Source organism: Mustela nigripes, chromosome 2 (genome assembly GCF_022355385.1).
Source record: "Mustela nigripes isolate SB6536 chromosome 2, MUSNIG.SB6536, whole genome shotgun sequence".
NCBI lineage: Eukaryota > Metazoa > Chordata > Mammalia > Carnivora > Mustelidae > Mustela > Mustela nigripes.
In genome coordinates this window covers 76,457,498-76,478,079 of record NC_081558.1, presented here as the reverse complement: position 1 = coordinate 76,478,079, position 20,582 = coordinate 76,457,498, and the positions used below count along the sequence as shown (strand labels likewise).

The following is a 20,582-nucleotide window of genomic DNA, read 5'->3' as shown; positions in this document are numbered from 1 at the left end:
TGTGGGGAGAGAAAATGCACAGGAGGTCCCGGCCACAGAAACAGTGCAGGAGCTGCAGAGCTGGGTGCATATAGGCTGATTCTGCCCGAGTCAGTCTGATTCTACCTCTACCCGGATATGGAATTCTTACACCGAGCCTGGGTTCAATAAGCTTAGAAAGTGGAATCCACTAATGTCTACCTTCTACAGATGAGGAAGCTAAGCCCTAGGGAGGTTGGGTCCTTGCTCTGCAGTCATCCAAACAGAAAATTCTGGAGCTAGCATTTAGACCCAAGTCTGCGTGAGCCGAAGGCCCAGATCCTTAATTGTGTTTACCTCTTGCTTCCTGTGCAAATAAATTTAGGGAATTTTAGACTTTGATTTGTTTCTTGATCCTTGAACAATTCACAATATGTGTACCTAGATCCTTATTATGAAAATTATAATTGCTTTCCTGGGTTATAGAAACAATCTTTTTGCATGTACCAAAGATGGTTAAAACATCTGTGGGAACATTGCATGGCTCAAGAGATAAAACCAGTACATGAGCAAAATTAATTCATGCCATTTTAGTCCTCATATAGTATGGCAGCAAACTGAATCTGCATGATAGGGACAACTTTATATAAAGCTCGTATAAAGAGCAAAATGAATATGAAATTATGGCTCAATCTTGAGAAGAGGGACAGAATCTTTATATTTGGATGCCATTTTCCTTTACTCATGGCTTATGATACATATTTTTCTTTTGATGTATTTTTTTAAATTATGGTTTGTAACTATATCAAGCTATACTCTACAATTCCCTATTTAATTCCTGTTCTTTGCCATACAGACAGAACACTGAGAATAATCGATTTGTTCCCATTTGATAAAGAACTAAAAGAAAAAAGCAGATTACCCTGCACAGAGTTTAAAGGATGTGGTTCTCCCAAAAGCTTCTGTGGCTTCTAGAAAAACAATTTCCATTCCCGCTTCTCATGCCAGTGACTGAGGTCTGTGGGTCTGTTGGTTGGGTTAGACTTGGTTTTCAAATAGCCTGCTGGAGACATCTAACTGAGTCCTGGAATGGGGACTAGAAATGCTCTAGAATTCAGGGCCTGTGGTCTGTCGTCATTTTCCTGAGATTACACAATTCTTCCTTCTCCAGGTATGTTGATACTGTGATATTTCATATTTTGTGCCCCAGTTTCTAAGATCTCCTGATTCTTGTGCTCTTTAATATTACATTTGTGGCAGACATACCCTAAGGTGACCGCCAGTGACCCATTTCCTTGTATAAGGCCCTCCCTTTGAGTACAGGCTGCACCTGTGACTTGTTTATAACAACGAGAATGTAATGAAGGTGACAGGATGTCACTCACCTGAATTGGTTGTGTTATAAAACTCTCTTCCTCGGGTGCCTGGGTGGCTCAGTGGGTTAAGCCTCTGCCTTCAGCTCAGGTCATGATCCCAGGGTCCTGGGATCGAGCCCCGCATCGGGCTCTCTGCTCAGCAGGGAGCCTGTTTCCCTTCCTTTCTCTCTGCCCGCCTCTCTGCCTCCTTGTGATCTCTGTCTGTCAAATAAATAAATAATTTCTTAAAAAAAAAAATAAAACTCTCTTCCTCGACAATGAGGAGGGAAAGAGATCAACTCTCCTGTGGGTCTTGAAGAAGCAAGCTGCCTTGATGTGAACTGTCTATGGGCGGGGCCATATGGTAAGGGATTACAGGTGGCATCTAGTTGCTGAGGACTGCAGCCCTACAAACACGGAACTGAAGATCACATGATCTTAGAAGAGGATCCCAAGCCTCGGATGAGACCCCAGCCTCCCTCTCATCCTTTGATTCCAGCCTATGAGAGGACCCTGTTAAAACATGCTCAAACTTCTGACCTACAGAAATTTTGAGATAAAAGAATTTGCGTCATTTCTAACTGCTAAGCTTATAGCAATTTGTTACACAGGGATAAAGACCTGATCTACCTTATCATGTTCATGCACAATTTAACTATGGTATCTGCTTTGTTTGGCCAATAGGAATTGGGAAAACCTGATGCAAGTAGAAGCTTGACAGGGGAGTCCTGGATTTCTGCACTGGCCCTTGCTGCCACCACAAAAGACACTTGGGCTAGGTTGCCAGAAGGGTGTAAGAGACATGTGGGGGAAAACTGACCTGTCCCATCTGGGGCCATCTAGACCATCCAGAACCAGGCAACTGTCAACTGACTAGACACACATGAAGGAGCCCAGCTCAGATCAACAGAACATGCAGCTGACCTACAGACTCTTGAGAAATAATAAATGCTTGTCCTTTTAAGTCACTAAGTTTGGAAATACATGTTATGCAACATTGGTGGCAGTAGAGAGTTGCCACCAATTAAAGCTGTGGGACATATTTGAGCATAAACATAAATGATCACCTTTTGGGAGATGATTTTTTTTTTTAATCGAAACACTCATAAGCATAAAGGACAGATTGAGAGAGTTGGTCAGAGAAAACCGATGACCATTTGCTATAAACTCTTGACAAAAGAGAGATTCTTTTCCAATAAGATTGAAAATACATGTTTAATTTTCTTTAGCAATTTACAGAGCATATATAAGCAATAGCAAAAATAAAGGCCACTTGGATCTTTCATATAAATCTTTCATAGAGGCATTGCCTTTTTCTTCTCTTCAGGGGCCTCAGAATTTGTCACCTTGAAGCCTCAGTGTGCTCCCAGCAGCAGCGTTTTGGAGGTCTGGGAGGACAGAAGAAGCCCATCATCCCTCTGCCTTCCATATTGCGCACCGTCCCCAAACTCCACACATTCCCTCTAATGACACAGGGTCCCCAACAGGAAGCCTTGTAGCTGTGCACTTCCTCCTCTTGGAGGAACCGGCAGCTGGGGCATGTGACAGACAGGAAAGAGGCCTGCAGATGGGACTAGAACAGAAAAGGGTATGCTCCTGCAAGTTAAGGGAGAAAAAGCAAATTGAAGATAGTTTCCCATTCTGTGGGTGCAGTGGGGCTGTGGCTGCCCAGAACACGGAAGCTCTGGGTCACATAAGATGGGAAACTCCACTCCCCCTCCCCCCCAGGGGATATTTTTCTGTTCTTTTTGATCTTCCCAAACTCACCACTGGGAACAACAGAATACAGGAAGCATCCTAATTCAGTTTTGATCCACTAAATGTCAGTACACAAAATGCACTCGAAAGATTTTCCTTTGAAGTGATTTTTGTTTCCCATTTTGGAAGAGCAAAATGATGGCATCTTTCCATAGCTTGATTATCAATTGGTTTACTCACAAACAACTGAAATACGTGCAAATGCTGCTTTTCGAATCTAGCCAAGTGTAAATGTATTCAGATCTGCCCGCATTTATCTATTTAAAGCCCACATATATCTCTTGCAAAATTTGTTTTGTTAGAAAAACAGGCCCGAGGCCATGGATAAAAGATGGGGAAGCAAACATATTGTCAGCAGTGGAAACACATTCACTGAATGGCAGACAAAACGGTGTCCTTGAGAGGAGTCTAAAGTCTTTGGAATGCTTCACAGGGATCCGGTCCTAACAATTGGACCAACACATTACCAGGGCGCCTTAGGGGCCCATCGGCTACTCTTCTGGGTGTTCAACTCCTCGGTGGAACCCAGTCCCTCAGTAACTGCACGTCGGGGGGAAAAACCCAACCCGCTGCTTCCAGAAGAACCCAGGGGCAGGAATCATTCAAGCATCAGGAACTGCCAAGTCCCGTGCCAATCACCGGCCACCCTGGGACTGGCCTGCTGGGAGGTGCCGGGCTCTGGGACACCACTCGCTTCCTGCTTGCCCTGTGACTTCTCAGTTTTTGTTTGCAGGCTGTCGTACCTCCTTGAAAGAGTCATCTTTTATCTCTAACATTCGCCTCCCTCAATGTCATGCGGGGTTCATAGAAATACGTCATGCATTCCTTCTTGCTCCCTAAGCCAGTTCCATTTCCTTCCAAACTCACTGAAGTATGAGGTAAACATACTTGTATGAAGGGCAAGGAAAATGAAATTTTAATAGCCATTCATAAGCATTCTATTCCTTTCCAGAATTCTGACTCAAATGGTGCTTGAAATGTAAAACTAAATCATGGATTAAGGATATGTATGGGTTTATAAGTGGCCTCTGCAGTCTGACTTGTGGGTGCTGAGGCCTTCAGCTGCTGTTCCTCTGGGCTTGTTAGGTTAGTTCAAAACCTCTCTCTGCTGGTTTTATGGGACCGGTTCATCACATGTTTGCAAAACCTTCAGCTAATTTTTCCACTTGTGAGCTCATCACATCAATTTCAAGCATCTACTCACCCTTGCTGATTACCTGTCAAAGTGACACTGGTTTTCTAGAAACAACAGAATTTCTATCTTTGTTCAGAGGGAAACAAAGGTAAGGTACTTCCAAATGACAGCCTTTACACAGTCCCGTATTTCCTATAGCGAAAGCACTTCTGTTACCTCTAAGTACAGGTCCTGGGTACAGTGCAAAGCTTCATGGCACAAAATGGGGGGAAAAAAGGCAGCTTGCTACAGTTTGAGAAATAATATTCAGTCTTCTGTTGAGAATAGAGTTCACTTTTATGATCAAATCAATAAACTTTTAAAGATGTTAAAAACTGGTTCATTACTGCATGAATGTATTTAAAAAAAAAAAAAATCTAACCCAGCTCACAGACCAAGAATGCTGCTATGCTTCTAGGGTGTGTGATGTTCATTTTTAAAATAACTGTTGTTTATGGACCCAGAAGACATGTAAATTTGCAATATCCATCAGTCACTCCGTCAGAATCATAAAATCCTCCCTATCCCTCTTGCAAATCTCAAAGTAACATCACAGCAGGAATGTAATCAACCATAATAGTTCTATTTACAATATGCAATTTAACCGCAATGACACACATAAGAATTTCTTTCTTTATCACAAAAGTTGTTTCCCTGAGACATTCGTGTCTTCCTATGAACGTGAAAAATGGCATCCAAGAGTAAGCATACTGTTAGCAGCACATTGCAATGGAAAAGATACTCTATCCGAAATTCTGTCCATTTCCATCAAAGGACACAATCTGGAATATCTAAAGGTACATAAAATATACTTATTATCACACTTAGTTGTTGAACATGAAGAATTTCATGTTTAGATGGAATTTCACCCCAAGAGTCAAGGTCACCAGAGGGAAGCACTGAGCTTCCCTTGTTCACAAGCCCTTCATAGCTGTATCTCCCGGATGCCAATGAGCTGCAGCCTGGTTGGTCTCCGTCACCTCTCCAGCAGATTTCTGTGTTCATGAATACACACCATAGGAAAAGTAAAAAGGCAAGCAATAAAAGTAGCTTACAAAGGAGTTTTTCCTGCCTTCAAAAAGAAGCTGAAGCCATTTCTACAGGAATCCAGCATATTTGCTGTATGTGGCTCCTCACCAGTCCAACAAAAGAAAAAGAGACAATAATAAAAATAATCTGCAGTTCAGCCAATCAAATAGAGGGATGCGGATATGATGCCTATTAATACTGATACAACTGACTAAGCAACGTTCTTGCCTTCCCACATCTTAAATATGAATGGCAAGTAACTGATGATATTGTTGGAGTTGCATGCAATCAACCAGTCTTGTATCTGTTGCTGATCATCAAAATTCTTAGTATTTACTAGTCATAGATGGTACCTCTAAGAAGACCCTACCTCCTGATCACTTCCATCATTTGGGTAGAATGCATAACAGTGTTTCTTAATTAGGTTCTGCTCTCAAATGCCGAGAGTGTGCACACCACCCAGCACCATACAAGTGTCCACATTAAACTCCAGCAGCATTTCTCCAGCAAGGTCCTGAAATTCACCCAGGAGCACTGGGTATCCAGGTTACTGTTCCCTGGAGACCTTCACTGAAGTATCTCACATCTGGGAGAATACAAGGTTAACAACTGGCAAGCACACATGCCTGCGGCAGTGACTTCCCTGCAAATGGAACATTTTGCTTTTAAAAAGCAAATTAAGTTTTCAAGTACACATATTCAGACAGAGTTGGTAGATCAAAACATCATTAACTGAAGCATTTGTGTATCCAAAGTGATCTGAAAAGTCTAATTCATATTCTGCCCCATACCGATATCCAGTGACTGAGAATGAGACGAAGTCATAGGGATATCATTGCACAACAAATAATTAACAATTATATAAGAGAAAGAGAAAAAATGTAAAGGCAATCAAGCAAAGATTATGAGGACTATTACACTCAGCTAACAACTTCTTTGCACTAGAAGGCAGTTTGGAGAGTGAACACAAGATGGTCACTCTCGTTCTCATGTGGGGGCAGGGGGCTTCTTATCGGGAAATCAGAAAGTGAGGGCTTTTGAAAGGGCAGCACCGCTATTGGGATGAGACTCTGTGCACGAGACAGATCTCTTACCAGTGCCCAACTGTCTCTTAGAGGCCTGCTCTTGAGCTGGGAGAACGTGAATCCAGCGACTGATAGTCTATGAAGGGAATCAAACAGAACACATTCTTGGCACAAGAATGCATCTGTCAGCATAGAGTTGACAGACCTAAAGCTGCTGACATACATTTGTTTATCTTTGTTAATTCATACTGATTTCTAGCACAATAAATGCCACGTCTATGATCTAAAAGAAATAGTTTGATGGAAACATTTTGTTCCCTTTCTGGTCAACTCTATGCATTCAAAAACACCTTCAAATAAATCATCTCTCTCTCTCTCTCTCTCTCTCTCTCTCTCTCTTTTAACCAAGGAGTAACCTCTGAATAGTATTCTTTTCTAAACATTGTTGACAATATATTATCATTTGAGAAAGAACTTTATTGTTCAAACTTTCATCCCAACAGCTTGGTTTATTTCTAGGTATTGGCTTCTATCACAATTAAAATTTATGCCCTTGTAGGCCTCTGCCTCTTAAACAACAAGGAAATGTGCCCATTCCATATATGAAAAGATATAAAAAATAATAGTGCAAGTTCAAATTCAGTTGGGCTAGGAATAAAATTTTACCTGGGTAAATCAACAAAATCATAGCATTTTGATTTTACATATAAATTTCACATATGAATGGAATTGGTTTGAAAGCTGAAAATGACATTTTTCATTACTCTAATTGCATCTGTTATTTTAAATTACAGTATATTTGTAATCATTAATTTGGCTTAAAGACAAAGATTCATTGGCAATTTTCAAAGGCATTCGTTAAAGGAAATTTGGATAGCCTTTAAGTGTTGAACAAATAAATTGTAAAAGTAGCATGGGTTCACATTAAGAGATTTTCTATACTATACAAAAGGCTATTATGTTTCAGGCACTGTAAATATATGAACTAAATCCTGTTCAGTCATGCTAAAAATATATCAATGTAAATAAAGATACCAGAACTAAGTGAGAAGTAAATAAAAAGCATAATTTCAGCTTTCAGATTACTAATTATATAGAATTAAAATGTTCTTTAAGCAGTTAGAAGTGCAGTCTGACTTGGCAATAAGGGCATTTCTGGATATTACACCAGTTATAAACCAGTTGAAGAGATGTCAGCCCAATAAGAATCTAAAAAATTTCCATCACAAAGTCTCTAGGAATGGAACACTATCTGGCATTCTGATTTCTAGTTTTTTTAGGAATGTCTCAATGAATAAAGAAGGGACTTACATTTAATTATATAACTTGTTTTCATTTTAAATCCCCAAACAATAAAACATAGGTGATTTTAGTGAGAAGGGACTTAGAATAAGGAATATTGCATTGCTTTCATAGATTCTATGAACTCTTCAAAGTGCTCTAAAAACACTATAAGTTTGATTAGCAGCAAAGCATTCGCCTAATCAAAACCTCTCCTCCCTCCCCCCATAAAGATGTATATATATACACACACTGTACAGCAATATATCCTATTAGTCTAACTTACATCCGACAATTTGACAGTTATTCCCAGAGGCTGTGCAAAGGTTACAAATACTGTCTACTGTCTTCAGACCACTAGCACCCACTGGTGAAGAGAGAACCAATCCTTTCCTTAAAACAACAACAACAACAACAAAATTCAATCACTTATTTTAAATTTCTTTTAAAATAAAGGAAAAAATTGGGAAATACAATGAATTTCCCAATATATTATTACTCTGGGGCCTGTAAATTTCTCTTTCTAAAACTATTTTTATATACAGAGAAGGCTAGATGCCTTTAAACATAGTTTCTGCAATCCTAAATATAAAACATTCTGTTGAAAAATATGACTTTGTTTTTGTTGTTGTTGTTGTTGTTTCTTTTTAACTTGGAGGAAAGTTCTGTGATGTGCAAGTTTTCTCCCCACAGATGAATTCTGCAGCATTTTCTCCCAGGAGCACACTGACAGCCCTGTCATTCTGTGTCTACCACATCCGGGGAGCAGAGCCTTCCCATGCTGCCATGGCCACAGAACCTAGCACAGGACCTTCAGAGAGAGGCCCTGGAGGGGCCAAGGCTTCCTGGTCTTGTCTTTTCCACACCCTTCCAGCATCTCCCAATCCTTGGGTGTCTGGTAGAGCTGAAGTCCAGAGCTTGAACTTCACTAGGAAAACGAAGTCCATTCAAAATGCAGGGTTTTCATCTTTTGGTTGGGTGAGTCTTGGTCCCCCACGGATAGGAGTGATATCTAGAAGATTCACAAGTGGCAAGAGTTCACTATAGTCATATATATTTGACTTCACACATGCAACTTCAAAAGCAGTAGCTCGGGGATATATGTAAATAAATCCCAGGGAAGAAAAGATGATTCTAAACATAATAGGACGGGACATTTTTAGAAAGCCACATTTTGCTGAACTTTGGGGCTAACGGGGTCTTTCTCAAATTATAAACTCTCAAATTATAAACTCTGTTGGAAATGATAACCCTTTAGAGAAGAAAAATAAATACCCATTCAAAGTAGCTTATAGTTTTAAACATCTAATTTACATGTTATCAGTTAATTGGGGGGGGGGAGCAATGCAAACTGTAGATTTCTTTTTCTTTTGCAAATTTTACTTTTCAAAGCAGATTTCATTGTTAAAAATGTTAATGTGTACCCCTTGTACCCCTAAGTATATAAGGAGGATATGTCTGACGTCTGTTCACCCACAGGATTCAAACAGTTTTACTCTCACAAACAACAAGGATAAAATTAAGGCATGCTAGGCTGTCTCCTTCTGGTAAGGAAGCTAAATGTTTATAAATGTAAACTATAATCATACATCCCTGCAAAGATTGAGAATAGAGCATGCTTTGGGCTGGCCAAGTTTGTTTTGAGCTTATTTTATTGTCTTTATACTGCTTTCTTCCTCTCAACTCATTCTGTCTCCCCTTCCCAGAAGCCTGGAAATGAGGGATCCCCCACTTTGCTTAGGGCTCCTTGATGCTATTTTTGTTTCTGTTACTATTTTCCTTTTCCTAATGCAGCATTTTCTACCCAAGACAAGCTTCCTAAACAACAGTCCAAGTAGTCTCGCCATTATTTAAATAGTTGCAGTAACTGTCCCTGAAGAGAGCTAACGGATAATGGCTTTATCCTGAGGCTTTCAGTTTAATGATGGCGTCTCTCTATCCCTAACTACATATTCACTCTGGGACCTAAGCTAAAAATGTCCATGCCAACAGACACATGAAAAAGTGCTCCACATCACTCGGCATCAGGGAAATACAAATCAAAACCACAATGAAATATCACCTCACACCAGTCATAATGGCTAAAATTAACAAGTCAGGAAATGACAGATGCTGGTGAAGATGTGGAGAAAGGGGAACCCTCCTACACTGTTGGTGGGAATGCAAGCTGGTGCAACCACTCTGGAAAACAGCATGGAGGTTCCTCAAAAAGTTGAAAATAGAGTTACCCTACGACTCAGCAATTGCACTACTGGGTATTTACCCTAAAGATACAAACGTAGTGGTCCAAAGGGGCACGTGAACCCGAATGTTTATAGCAGCAATGTCCACAATAGCCAAACTATGGAAAGAACCTAGATGTTCATCAACAGATGAATGGATCAAGAAGATGTGGTATATATACACAATGGAATACTATGCAGCCTTCAAAAGAAATGAAATTCTGCCATTTGCAATGACGTGGATGGAACTAGAGGTTATTACGCTTAGCAAAATAAGTCAGTCAGAGAAAGACAACTATCATATGATCTCCCTGATATGAGGAAGTGGAGATGCAATGTGGGGGGCTTGGGTGGTAGGAGAAGAATAAATGAAACAAGATGGGATCTGGAGGGAGACAAACCATAATAGACTCTTAATGTCATGAAACAAACTGAGGGTTGAGGCGGGGAGGGGGCGAGGGATAGGGGGTGGGGTTATGGACATTGGGGAGGGTATGTGCTTTGGTGAGTGCTGTGAAGTGTGTAAACCTGGTGATTCACAAACCTGTACCCCTGGCCTAATAATACATTATATGTTTATAAAAAAATTTAAAAAGTTATGAAAAAAAAAATGTGTCATGTCTTGGGTTCGTGCTTTAGCTCCTGTCTGGGTGTTTGGGAGATGCGTCTAAGTGTGAACTGTCTGAAGTGGTAAACTTCAGTAACACAGAAATGATGTATGCAAGTCTCTGTGTGACCAACATCACCAATAATATTTTGCAATGATGATGACAATAACAATTAAGATGATGACAAAGAGAATGAGAACAGCAGCAGATCTGGGTAGATGCTGGTGACTAGTCGGGGAGTTCAGACCACGTGGCCCATTTCTAACCACAGCGCTAGGGCTGATTTCTGAACTTGTGTTGTGTGTGAAAGATTGCACAAATACTGGGGTAAACAAGGTTAGCAGATTTCTTACAGCGCATCTCAGACTCTGTGATATGGTAATGTGTGTCAACATCCTCTAAATTTGGAAAAGTGTACTTTCAGAGTTTCCCAAATGTATTTGATCACAAAATTTTATTTTTCAGGGAGCATCTATTAGCATCTTTGATAATATTGGCTATTCTATGGAACCTACTAGGGAAAATACATTCTTCTGATTCCAAATTTTTGTTCATGTCCAGTGAATTTAGCATCCTCTATCTTTTGACCATAGAAAAATCATCACTGACTACCTGATTTGGCTCATATTTGGAAATATGTGTATTTCTAGCTTGTGAACTCTTAGGTGCTTCTAAGTGGAGGCTGACTTATCTTTTGGTAATCAATTTGGAACACCAGTAAACAAGTACTTTAGGCACAACAAAGGGTTATTCTTACTAGTAAACTGTGAAGTCTTCTCTCTAGATATAGTCTATCATTGTTATAAGAGGATGAAAAGGGAATATCATGGATATAAGAATGTTTTGTGAGTGATTCACTTTAATTTGGGGCATTTTAAGAAAATCTTATGTATGTCATATCCATGTATTTTTCTTGAACTTGATCATTAAAACCATGTCTCCATATTCTATGCACAATTCTGAATATAACTGTAAATAACTTTTTTCTTCATTATTAGGCATCTGACTATCTATTCCTTTGAATAAGAAAATTTGCAATGTCTTTTAATATAGGAGTACAGCTTTGGAGGTAAAAATAATGTTTGAATTTTTTAAAACTTAGGGGTAGAACTGAAAAGGGATAAAAATAAATTTAAAAATAAGACTAAAATCATGTTTTAAGGAAAAATAAGAGCTCTTGTAAGAGCTTCCCTAAATTCTTACACACCTAGTTTTCCACTGATACTTAGTGTAGTTTCTGCAAAAATAAGAAGCCATTCAATGCTCAAGATCCTGAGTCTCTGAGAATATGCAGACAAATTATGACAAAAGTGACCTTTGCCCCCACCCTAAGCCAAAGGCACTTAAAATAATAAGGAGCTAAGAGTCGAGAACAAAGACAATCATTCTCTTCAAGGAAAGTTGGATGTATGCAGCCCAAGAATAGAAGATGAAGATTCCAAGTCTCTCCAGGGAATGTGAGAGGAGAGCAATTAGGAAGATGGTGATTTCTATTAATAATATGCCTTTGGAAAATGAGAATTATTCATCATTTGGTAGTATTTTGGAAATATATTATCAAGCCCAAAGAGCAAGCAGCTGAATAATCTTATGTGTGATTTATATAAACAACTTGTTAAAATAAGAGAAGTAAAAAAAAAAAAAAGTTGGAGACTGAACTAACCTCAAAAAAGAATCTAATTTCCATATAATAACCTAACAGGATGCTCTTGAGGCCTCTTTCTCTTACCATGGCAAATACCTTTAGAGACAACTTCTGGAATTATTTAAATAGTGGTCACAAGATAGCTTCAGCAGTGGGAAGGAAGGCAGCTCCTTCAGGCATTAAAGGCCACTCTGAGAGAACAAACTGAAAGAACATGGAGCCACAGAGAGAGGGGATGTGGCTGCTTATGATCAGTTTGAGGACTCGATTGTGAGGGCCTCCTTGGAAAAGTCAAGAACAGCTCATGTGTAGACACTGTCAGTGCCCTGATCCCCTCATCCACAGCAAGCTGGCCTGCTTTCCAGCTGCCAGTGCCTGCATTTCTCTTCCTGAGTATCTCTCTGGCCTCTGGAATCTGTTCTGTTCACCCTTACAGAAGGCCAGAAATGCCAGGGAACTAACATTCTCTGGGGAAAGGCTGCAAACAACAACCAGTGGAGACGTAAGAACAAACACCCCAGGACAGAGGACAAACATCCCTCTGCCCTTGAGTGGGGTGGATACCTGAGGTACATGTTCTAGTACTGGCTCTCAGATTTCCCCAGTGAGACCTAGCCCCAGTCAGCCACAAGGGTTACTTGCTTGCTTCACTGAATTATTTCTTCACTCCCCTACCAGTGTTTCCAGAATTGCCTCCCAAGTAAACTAACTGCACTCAAATCTTTGTGACCAACACTGTGCCCAACAGTAAAATGCAGGAATCAGAACTGGCCACAAGTGATAAAACACTATATTTTTAGAGCACAAATAGTTCTTATGTTAGAAGATAATACACAGTAAACTGAGGTTTCTTACTCAGGGTAAGCAAATGGCAACACATAACAAGTCCCTCTTCCAGAAGCATATCTTAGATTCACCAGAAGTGATTCCCCCTGCATTCTATACAAATCATGGGTAGATTTCAGTGATGGAACTCCGAGTTTACAGCTCTACTAGAATGGAACAAATGCTTAATTTCAAAAACAAAAACAAAAACAAAAAACCTAGAAATGCTTTTCCATTTCATTATGTTTCTTATTTTTTTCTGGGAGTAAATTACCACTAAGCTATCACCCTTTCTTTTCAACAGAAAAATAGCAGCTGCATCCATACAAAAGATGGGCAGCATATATTCTACCCATGGTTGTATCGGTCTAAGCCAAGATTTACAAAAGTATTTAAAATAAAAGTTGGAAAAAGAAATCTCTGGAATCCAGGATAATTACATCTAACATCCAATGATCTCAACTGAACTTTCACATTTAAAAGAAAACTCTAGATCTCACCTGTTAGATGTAAAGTTGTAATAACCACTTTCCTCTAGGACTTCTTCAATCACAGTCTGACGTTGAAAAAAAAAAATGCAGGTTAGTACTGAGTTAAAAGCAACAAAATAAAATTGTTCAAAGGCACTACAAAAACCTCACCTGCATCTGTTCATATGTTATTCCCTCCTCCAAGTCAGAGCTGCTACATAGACCTGAAATAGATAGGTTATGGGAAGTCTGACCTTCGGTTCACATTTTCTTAGTTGGACTTTGTTGACAATTACAACTCAACTGTAGTGAAAACAGGGTCAACTTAGTCCTGATGAAGAGGAGCACATTCCAAATTACCTTGCTTGGAATATTCAAATGCTTTGTTTCTCTTCCTTTATTTTTTAATGTTTTGTTGTTGTTGTTTCTCTTCCTTTAATAATGGCTCCTTTCGGGTAGCCATCACAAAATAATACACAAAGATTTCGGGGTAGAATTGGGCAATTAAGTTAGAGAGGCATGTGTGAGCCCACCCATTTATGTGAACATAAAGGACACGTGAGGGATATTCCCAACACAAATGACCCAAAGGGCAAGTTTTCTGATTTAAAAAACTCTCCTTAAGCTACAAGCAAAATCAGTTAATGTGTGCTAGAAAGAAAATGAATTCTTAGAGGGAGGCAGAAGTAGACAGGGAAAGACATGAAGACCTGGTCCTTTCCATGTCTGCCTAGAGGGAAATACAGCACACTTAGTGCTAGGAGGCAGTACTTTCTTTGCCAGTGTTTTTGTTTTTGTTTTTTTCTTTTTTAAGCAGACTCCCTGCTGAGTGGGGAGCCCACAGGGGTGGGGGTGGGGTTTAATCCCAGGACCCTGAGATCCTGACCAGAGCCGAAGGCAGACGCCTAACAGGTGACCCTGCTGGGTGTTCTAAGGATGATAGACTAGCACCTCACCCAACTGAGTGCCCCCCAAAGCAATGTTGGCTAGCTTCTCCTGTGATCAATTAACACCGGTGTATGCAGGGAGGCCCAGGAACCCCCTCCACTTAGGAGAGACAAGAGGGAATGGATTGGAGTGGAGGGGAGGCAAGAGGCTGATGAGTCCTGGCAACTCCTCTTCAAAGCTGTGAGCCAAGGTGTTCCCCAACGTGCCTGCAGGCTCTGCTGGGCGAGCCTGGAGCCAGCCTGCTATGACAGGACTTGCCTGCTCCACCCCAGGTTGGCCCCTCCAGCTTCCCTGGACATCTGCCGACGGTCTCTCAGGCCACTCCGAGATTTCCACCAGAGCTCCTGGTATCATCAGTATCACTCCTATAAGAAGTCTGGCCTACAAACTGACTGACCTGCCCTAGGGGTGTTTTTCAAAGCAAAAGACTTTAGCCAAGAGTTCATCTTGCTCTTGCGGGTTTCTCAGGGACTATTTTAAACAAAATTCGGCCTACAGGTTGGCTTTATCCCAGGAGTCCAAGACATAGGGAAAGTTTGAGATTAATACATGAAATGACTTGCCTAAATTGAGGAGTGAGGTGATGGAGAATCTCCCTTTAAACCGTAATTTCTGTCTATGCAACTGAGTGATGTAACTATAGTTTGTAGGTATTTGAAAATTATTAAGGAACCTTGAAGCCTCAGAGTAGTTTGAAGACCTCTTCTGAGAGTTCAGTTATGATGAGAAGAGCTACTTTATGCTGAGCTCCTGCTAATGGTCAAGTACCTTTTATATGTTCACACTGATTCTCATTATCACCCCATAGTGCAAGTACCACATTTACCTCCATTTTATAGGCAAGAAAACTGGGGTTCAAGAGGTCAAATAATTTGCCCAAGGTCAACTACTAAATACTGGAGCTGAGATTCAAGTTTAGGCATCCAGGTTTTGAGAATCTGCACCTTTAATCCCCATGCTACATAGTCTCCCTATGTGAGATTAATGCAAAAAAGAAAATCAAATTAAATATGTGTGATATAGCTCCTCCACGTAAGTTTCGAATGTTCTTCCTTTTGAATATTCAAAGTCTTCATTTCTGTTTTTTATCTCCCTGGATGCTTTTGGGCATTTGATTCCCCATCATCAGATAAGAAGAAATAAAAGGAAATACAATCCACTCAAACCGATTCTGCTGTTGTTTATGGAATTAATAAATGATCAAAGAAGCTGCCACAACAGGGCATGATAAACCTTGCAGGGAACTTCTGTACTCGTACTGTATATCTCTTCCAACTATTGCCATAGATAATCAAAATAAGCTCTATTTTTCTTTTAAATTGAAGATAATCTTTTAAGGATAGCTGTTGATCCAAACAATATATTTACTTATGAACGTCAGATTTCCTGTGGTGAAGACCATTACCTGTCGGGTCATCTGGGGACAAGTTGTTTCCACCCGATGGGCGATGTAATAAATGGTAATCTGCTGTGAAAAAGTTGGGCTCAATGGGTTCTGGAGATCCCTGGGATAACTGGAACAGAAAAGGCAAAGCCACATGTTATTCTACCGTCAGAAGCGAATGACAGGAGACCTCTTTCCCTATGTCTCGGCATGGAGAATTTACTGCTGGTGGTTTTCGATCTCTTGTAAACAGAGAAAGGCACATTTTCCTTTCAAAAGAACTTCTAAATCAGAGGCAGGCAAATTACAGTGAAAGCAAGGTAGACAATTCCCTGGTCACATGAAAAAAAATAAAAACAACTCTGCACTTTATGGGTTTATGAGAGCAAGATAAAAATGGATAGAAAAATAATGGCATAGGCTTGGGACATCAAAATGTTCTTTGTATCAGGTGTATGAGAAATAAACTCAATTATTCAGCAGAATGATATGCTTATTAGTCCACATCATCACTGTTTTTTGTGTATCTCCTCTAAACAAAGCCTTCTTGATTGACTGAGGCAAACAAGTTTCTTAACACATTTTTCTAAATTACCATTGCTTAATTTTAATCTCCAAACATTAATCCCCAACACTCTAAAGGAGACAGTAATTCACTAAATGACAGACTTTATTAAAGTTCCAATTGTTTGATGGTCTCCCACAAAGCTGAATTTTTAAAGTGGAATTTTAGGCTATAAACATTTTACAAACTTCTTTTACCTTTAATTCCAACCAGCACTTGAGCTGGTCAAGTTTTCATGCCTATGTTAATATAACATAATTTTAAAATGCCAATTCTTACTAATAAACCAGAAATAAATGGCACAATTTAGACTATGCAACAGCAGTTACCTTTGATTCCCATATTCTGCTAATGAATTAGAATACGTCATGGTTCAATCACTTGAGAAAACTGGCAGTATTCATTAAGATACAATGTTTACTGTATGACTCTGTAATTCCACTCTTAGGTATACACACAAGACACGTGAGGACCTCTGACCCAAAACTGAAGAAAACCCAAATGTCCACAGATGGAAAAATAGATAGATTGTGGTGTGTTTATACACTGGGATTCTGCAAAGCACAAAAAACAGCAACATGAATGAATGTTGAGCAAAAGAAGCCAAAAACACCAAAGAAGAGGTAATGTATAACTTCACATAGAGGAATTTTCACAAGCAGACAAAACTAAAGAGTGGCGATGAAGATGAAGATAATAATTATGTTATGGCAGAAGATGGGATCTGACCAGGAAAAGGGAGGCAGGAGCCTTCTTCAGTACAGGAAGTGTTCTACCTAGTGAAGTGAGTGGCGATCCCCCAGATGAGTATGTACATGGAAGTCCACAGAGCCGTACAGGTTCCTCACTGGATGCATTCTGCATTTTATACCTTAATAAGAACATTTCCTATGAGTAACTGATCATTATTCCATCTGTGTACTTTGGACACTACAAATACAAAGTATTTCTGTGTTTGCCAGTATCCATGCTGCCAGAGAAGACTACACTCCAAGAAAAAAACTATGGTTCCATCCTTTGTTATTCTTGAAAAATTATTTTCCTTGCTTCACTGACAACTGATAAAATGAATAGCCCATCTGTAAAATGACAAGATCGTAAGATTGCAATGCATTTGCGGTGCAGGAGGATCTGATGGTCACATGCCTTAGTAACATTCTCATCATTGTTATTAGGATGCCACAGAGGTAGGCCTAAGCACTCTATTTCTCATAACCATGTTAGTAGGTTGCTCCAACTAAGTTTCTTGATATGTCTTGCAATGCTGAGAATGATTTCCTGGTATTGCCTTCCAAATGACTTCAGATGGCATTGTTTTTCATGTGGTTGAACATAGCAGTAATTTGGCTGCCTGAAATGCTCATTCTAATTATAGAAAGCTTAGTTAAGTCAACTTAATTATTAAATAAACACCTTGGAATCCCAGCTTGTTCACAGACAGGAAGGTGTTTAAAGCTGCACAGTGAAATGTGTGAATTGTGAGCTGGGCGGTCAAGATAGCCATTTTATGAAAATAAAGACCAGTCCTTTTCATTGATTCAAACCTTGAAAAGAAGAGCGTTTGAGGATGCCGGTGCCTCCTCCATTAACAGTCTCCCTCAGCTTAAGAACTGTAAATCCTCAGAGGGATGGGCCCCATGGATGAAGCCAAGGACTAAAATTCATTGGTCTTGTGTTTAAGTCCCAGGTACATTTATTTTTCTTCCAGAAACTTCCCAGAACTTCTTGCAGTTCTATTTTCTGACATACACATTCTTTCAGCACATCTTTTTTTGCCCCTTACCTCTGTGTCATGCTCTGAGCATGTCTTGCAAAACAGAGTTGGAAATCACTGGATCTCATATACCAGTGATCTATCCAGCTTGTTAGCACCGTGCCAGGCACCAAGGAGGACACAGCAAGGACGTGGCTTTCCATGTGGCTGGAAAAATGGGCTCATGTACACGAACAAGGAGGAGAATAAACTATGAAGTGTAGAATGAGGTGGGGAGTTCTGAGCTTCCAAAAAGACCAACATGATTTTCAGAGCTCTGTAGCAGAAGCACTGGAATCGAGCCTTGAAGGATGGATTTGGTGGATGCAGGGAAGGGACGCAGACATTTCAGGTGAGTGGAACTTGGGGGGAAAGGCTGGGCCCTGCCTAGCAGTAGCAAGGTGATGAAAGGGTGATGACACGAGTCCATGTTATAGAGGTGAGGGGATCTAGGTTGGAGAGAGAAAGGCAAATGCTGTTCATTGATTCAGTGGGGATTTTTATCAACTCTTATGTGTCACAGATCCAAACAATGAAAACAACCAATGGTGGCCAAAAATTCTACTCTCAGGGGGCACCTGGGTGGCTCAGTTGGTTAAGCGACTGCCTTTGGCTCGGGTCATAATCCTGGAGTCCCGGGATTGAGTCCCTCATCGGGCTCCCTGCTTGGCAGGGAGTCTCCTTCTCCCTCTGACCTATTCCCTCTCATGCTCTCTTTTTCTCTCATTCTCTCTCTCTCTCTCTCTCTCTGAAATAAATTAGAATCTTTTTAAAAAATTGTACTCTCAGAGCTTACTTCCTAGTTAGGGAGGACTATAGCTGTGAAGTGTTCCTCTGAATCTACGTGAAATTACAACTGTGCGGAATGCACTCAAGGACGGGCCGGTGGTTCTCAGATGTAATGGGCAGGTTCAACTTAGACAGGAAGGGCTTTCCTGAAAAAATGACGCACTGAGAACTGAAAGAATGGGAAAGAATGGGAGGAGGATGCAGCGGGAAGATCTGGAAAGGCGGGAACATGAGCATCTGCAAAGACTCAGGAGGAGGCTGCATGGTGGACAGACGGGATCTGCGGCTGGTATGAGACGGTGAAGAAGGGGAGAGGGATGAGAGGAGGACCGAGGGGTGGGCAGGCCTCGGACCAAATGGGACTGGGAATACTGTGGGGGTGATTTGGCAGTTTCTACTTAGAGCCTCTGAACAGCTCTCTGTGTGTCTGTGGGGGTGGGTGCTTATATGACCTGGTCAGATTTCTGTTCTGAAACAGTCATTCTGGGCGCCTGGGTGGCTCAGTGGGTTAAACCTCTGCCTTCAGCTCGGGTCAGGGTCCCGGGATCGAGTCCCATGTCGGGCTCTCTGCTCAGCAGGGAGCCTGCTTCCCTTCCTCTCTCTCTGCCTGCCTCTCTGCCTACTTGTGATCTCTCTGTGTCAAATAAATAAATAAAATCTTAAAAAAAAAAAAAAAAAAAGAAAGAAAGAAGGAAACAGTCATTCTGGTGCGATGTGTACCAGCAGTCTGCATGGGCTGGGGACATCCAGGTGGAAGCTCCTGCACATAATGGGGGCCTAGTACGCTGGGTGCCAGTGTTTAGATGGTGAGGCAGGAAACTGGAGGCTTACAAGGTTTTTTGGTATGCTTAAAAAAAAGAAGAAGAAGAAGAAGAAGAGCCGGTATGTTTAGAAACTCGGTCTGGCAAGATGGATTGGAGAACAGGGAAGTCAGCCAAGAAGCTGCCCAGAGAAGCGTTAAGACGTTGAACCAGGTGGTAGCCAAGAAGAAGATCGAATACCCTCCCCTAAAAACACCAGTAGCTCCTACAGCCACTTACTGAGTCCTTAAACATTCCAGACACATCAGATGTTCTGTTTGGTTCCTACAACTACCTCTAAGTTAAGCATTATCTCAGGTTTACAGATGGGGACATTGAAATGGAATTTGCTCAAGGGTCATAGCTGGTAAGTGGCAGAACCAGGGCTTTCACCTAGGGCTTTAACATCAAAAGGCGAGCAAAACTGCCTACGGGAAGACGATGCAGGTGTTAATGACCTAGGGGACAAAAGAAATAACATGGAGCAGCTGAACGTGACCGCAAGATTTAAAGACTGAGCAGAAGGAAAACATGCCTCCAGTGATAGCGATGCAGATGTAGGAAGGAAGAAGAAGGTGGACACACCAGATAGGCTAGAAAAGGCTCACCACATAGGGGGACTATGGATGCTACCACGGAACGGTTCAGAGCAGCCCCTATGGTGGGCAGAGGCCCCGAGGTGGTCCAGCAGTCCTGGGCCAGTGCCATGTCGGCCCTCTCTTGCCTCTCAAACATTCAGCTTAGAGGGGTACTCCCATCTTTGGCATATATGTTCTCTTTGGAAGAATGCTTAAGACCCTCTTTCTGAACTGACATGAAAGGGGTCTCCTGCTCTGAATAAACATCTACAGTTCAAAAGAGTCAATGACTGTACACACTTTTGAAACAGAGCCAAGCAAATATTAAAGAGAACAGACTGTATCACTGTTACTACTCCCTCTCCCCCAAAACTCACTCAACTGATTTTGAGCAAGTATTGAGCAATTTTAGCAC

General features: G+C 40.9%; 1 protein-coding gene across 1 annotated transcript in view; it reads right to left on the bottom strand.

Annotated features, from left to right (window-relative positions):
- Window positions 1-2,509: 2,509 nt before the first annotated feature.
- LOC132010478 (serine/threonine-protein kinase Nek10-like) overlaps window positions 2,510-20,582 on the bottom strand; it is a 116,142-nt gene continuing 98,069 nt past the window's right edge. Inside the window, exons 10-13 of the mRNA XM_059388322.1 lie at window positions 15,704-15,812; window positions 13,522-13,574; window positions 13,381-13,436; window positions 2,510-8,592 (exon numbers count right to left, since the gene is read on the bottom strand). Coding sequence (XP_059244305.1) covers window positions 8,544-8,592; window positions 13,381-13,436; window positions 13,522-13,574; window positions 15,704-15,812 — 267 coding nt within the window. The 3' untranslated portion in view covers window positions 2,510-8,543. The remainder of the gene's footprint in view (window positions 8,593-13,380; window positions 13,437-13,521; window positions 13,575-15,703; window positions 15,813-20,582) is intronic.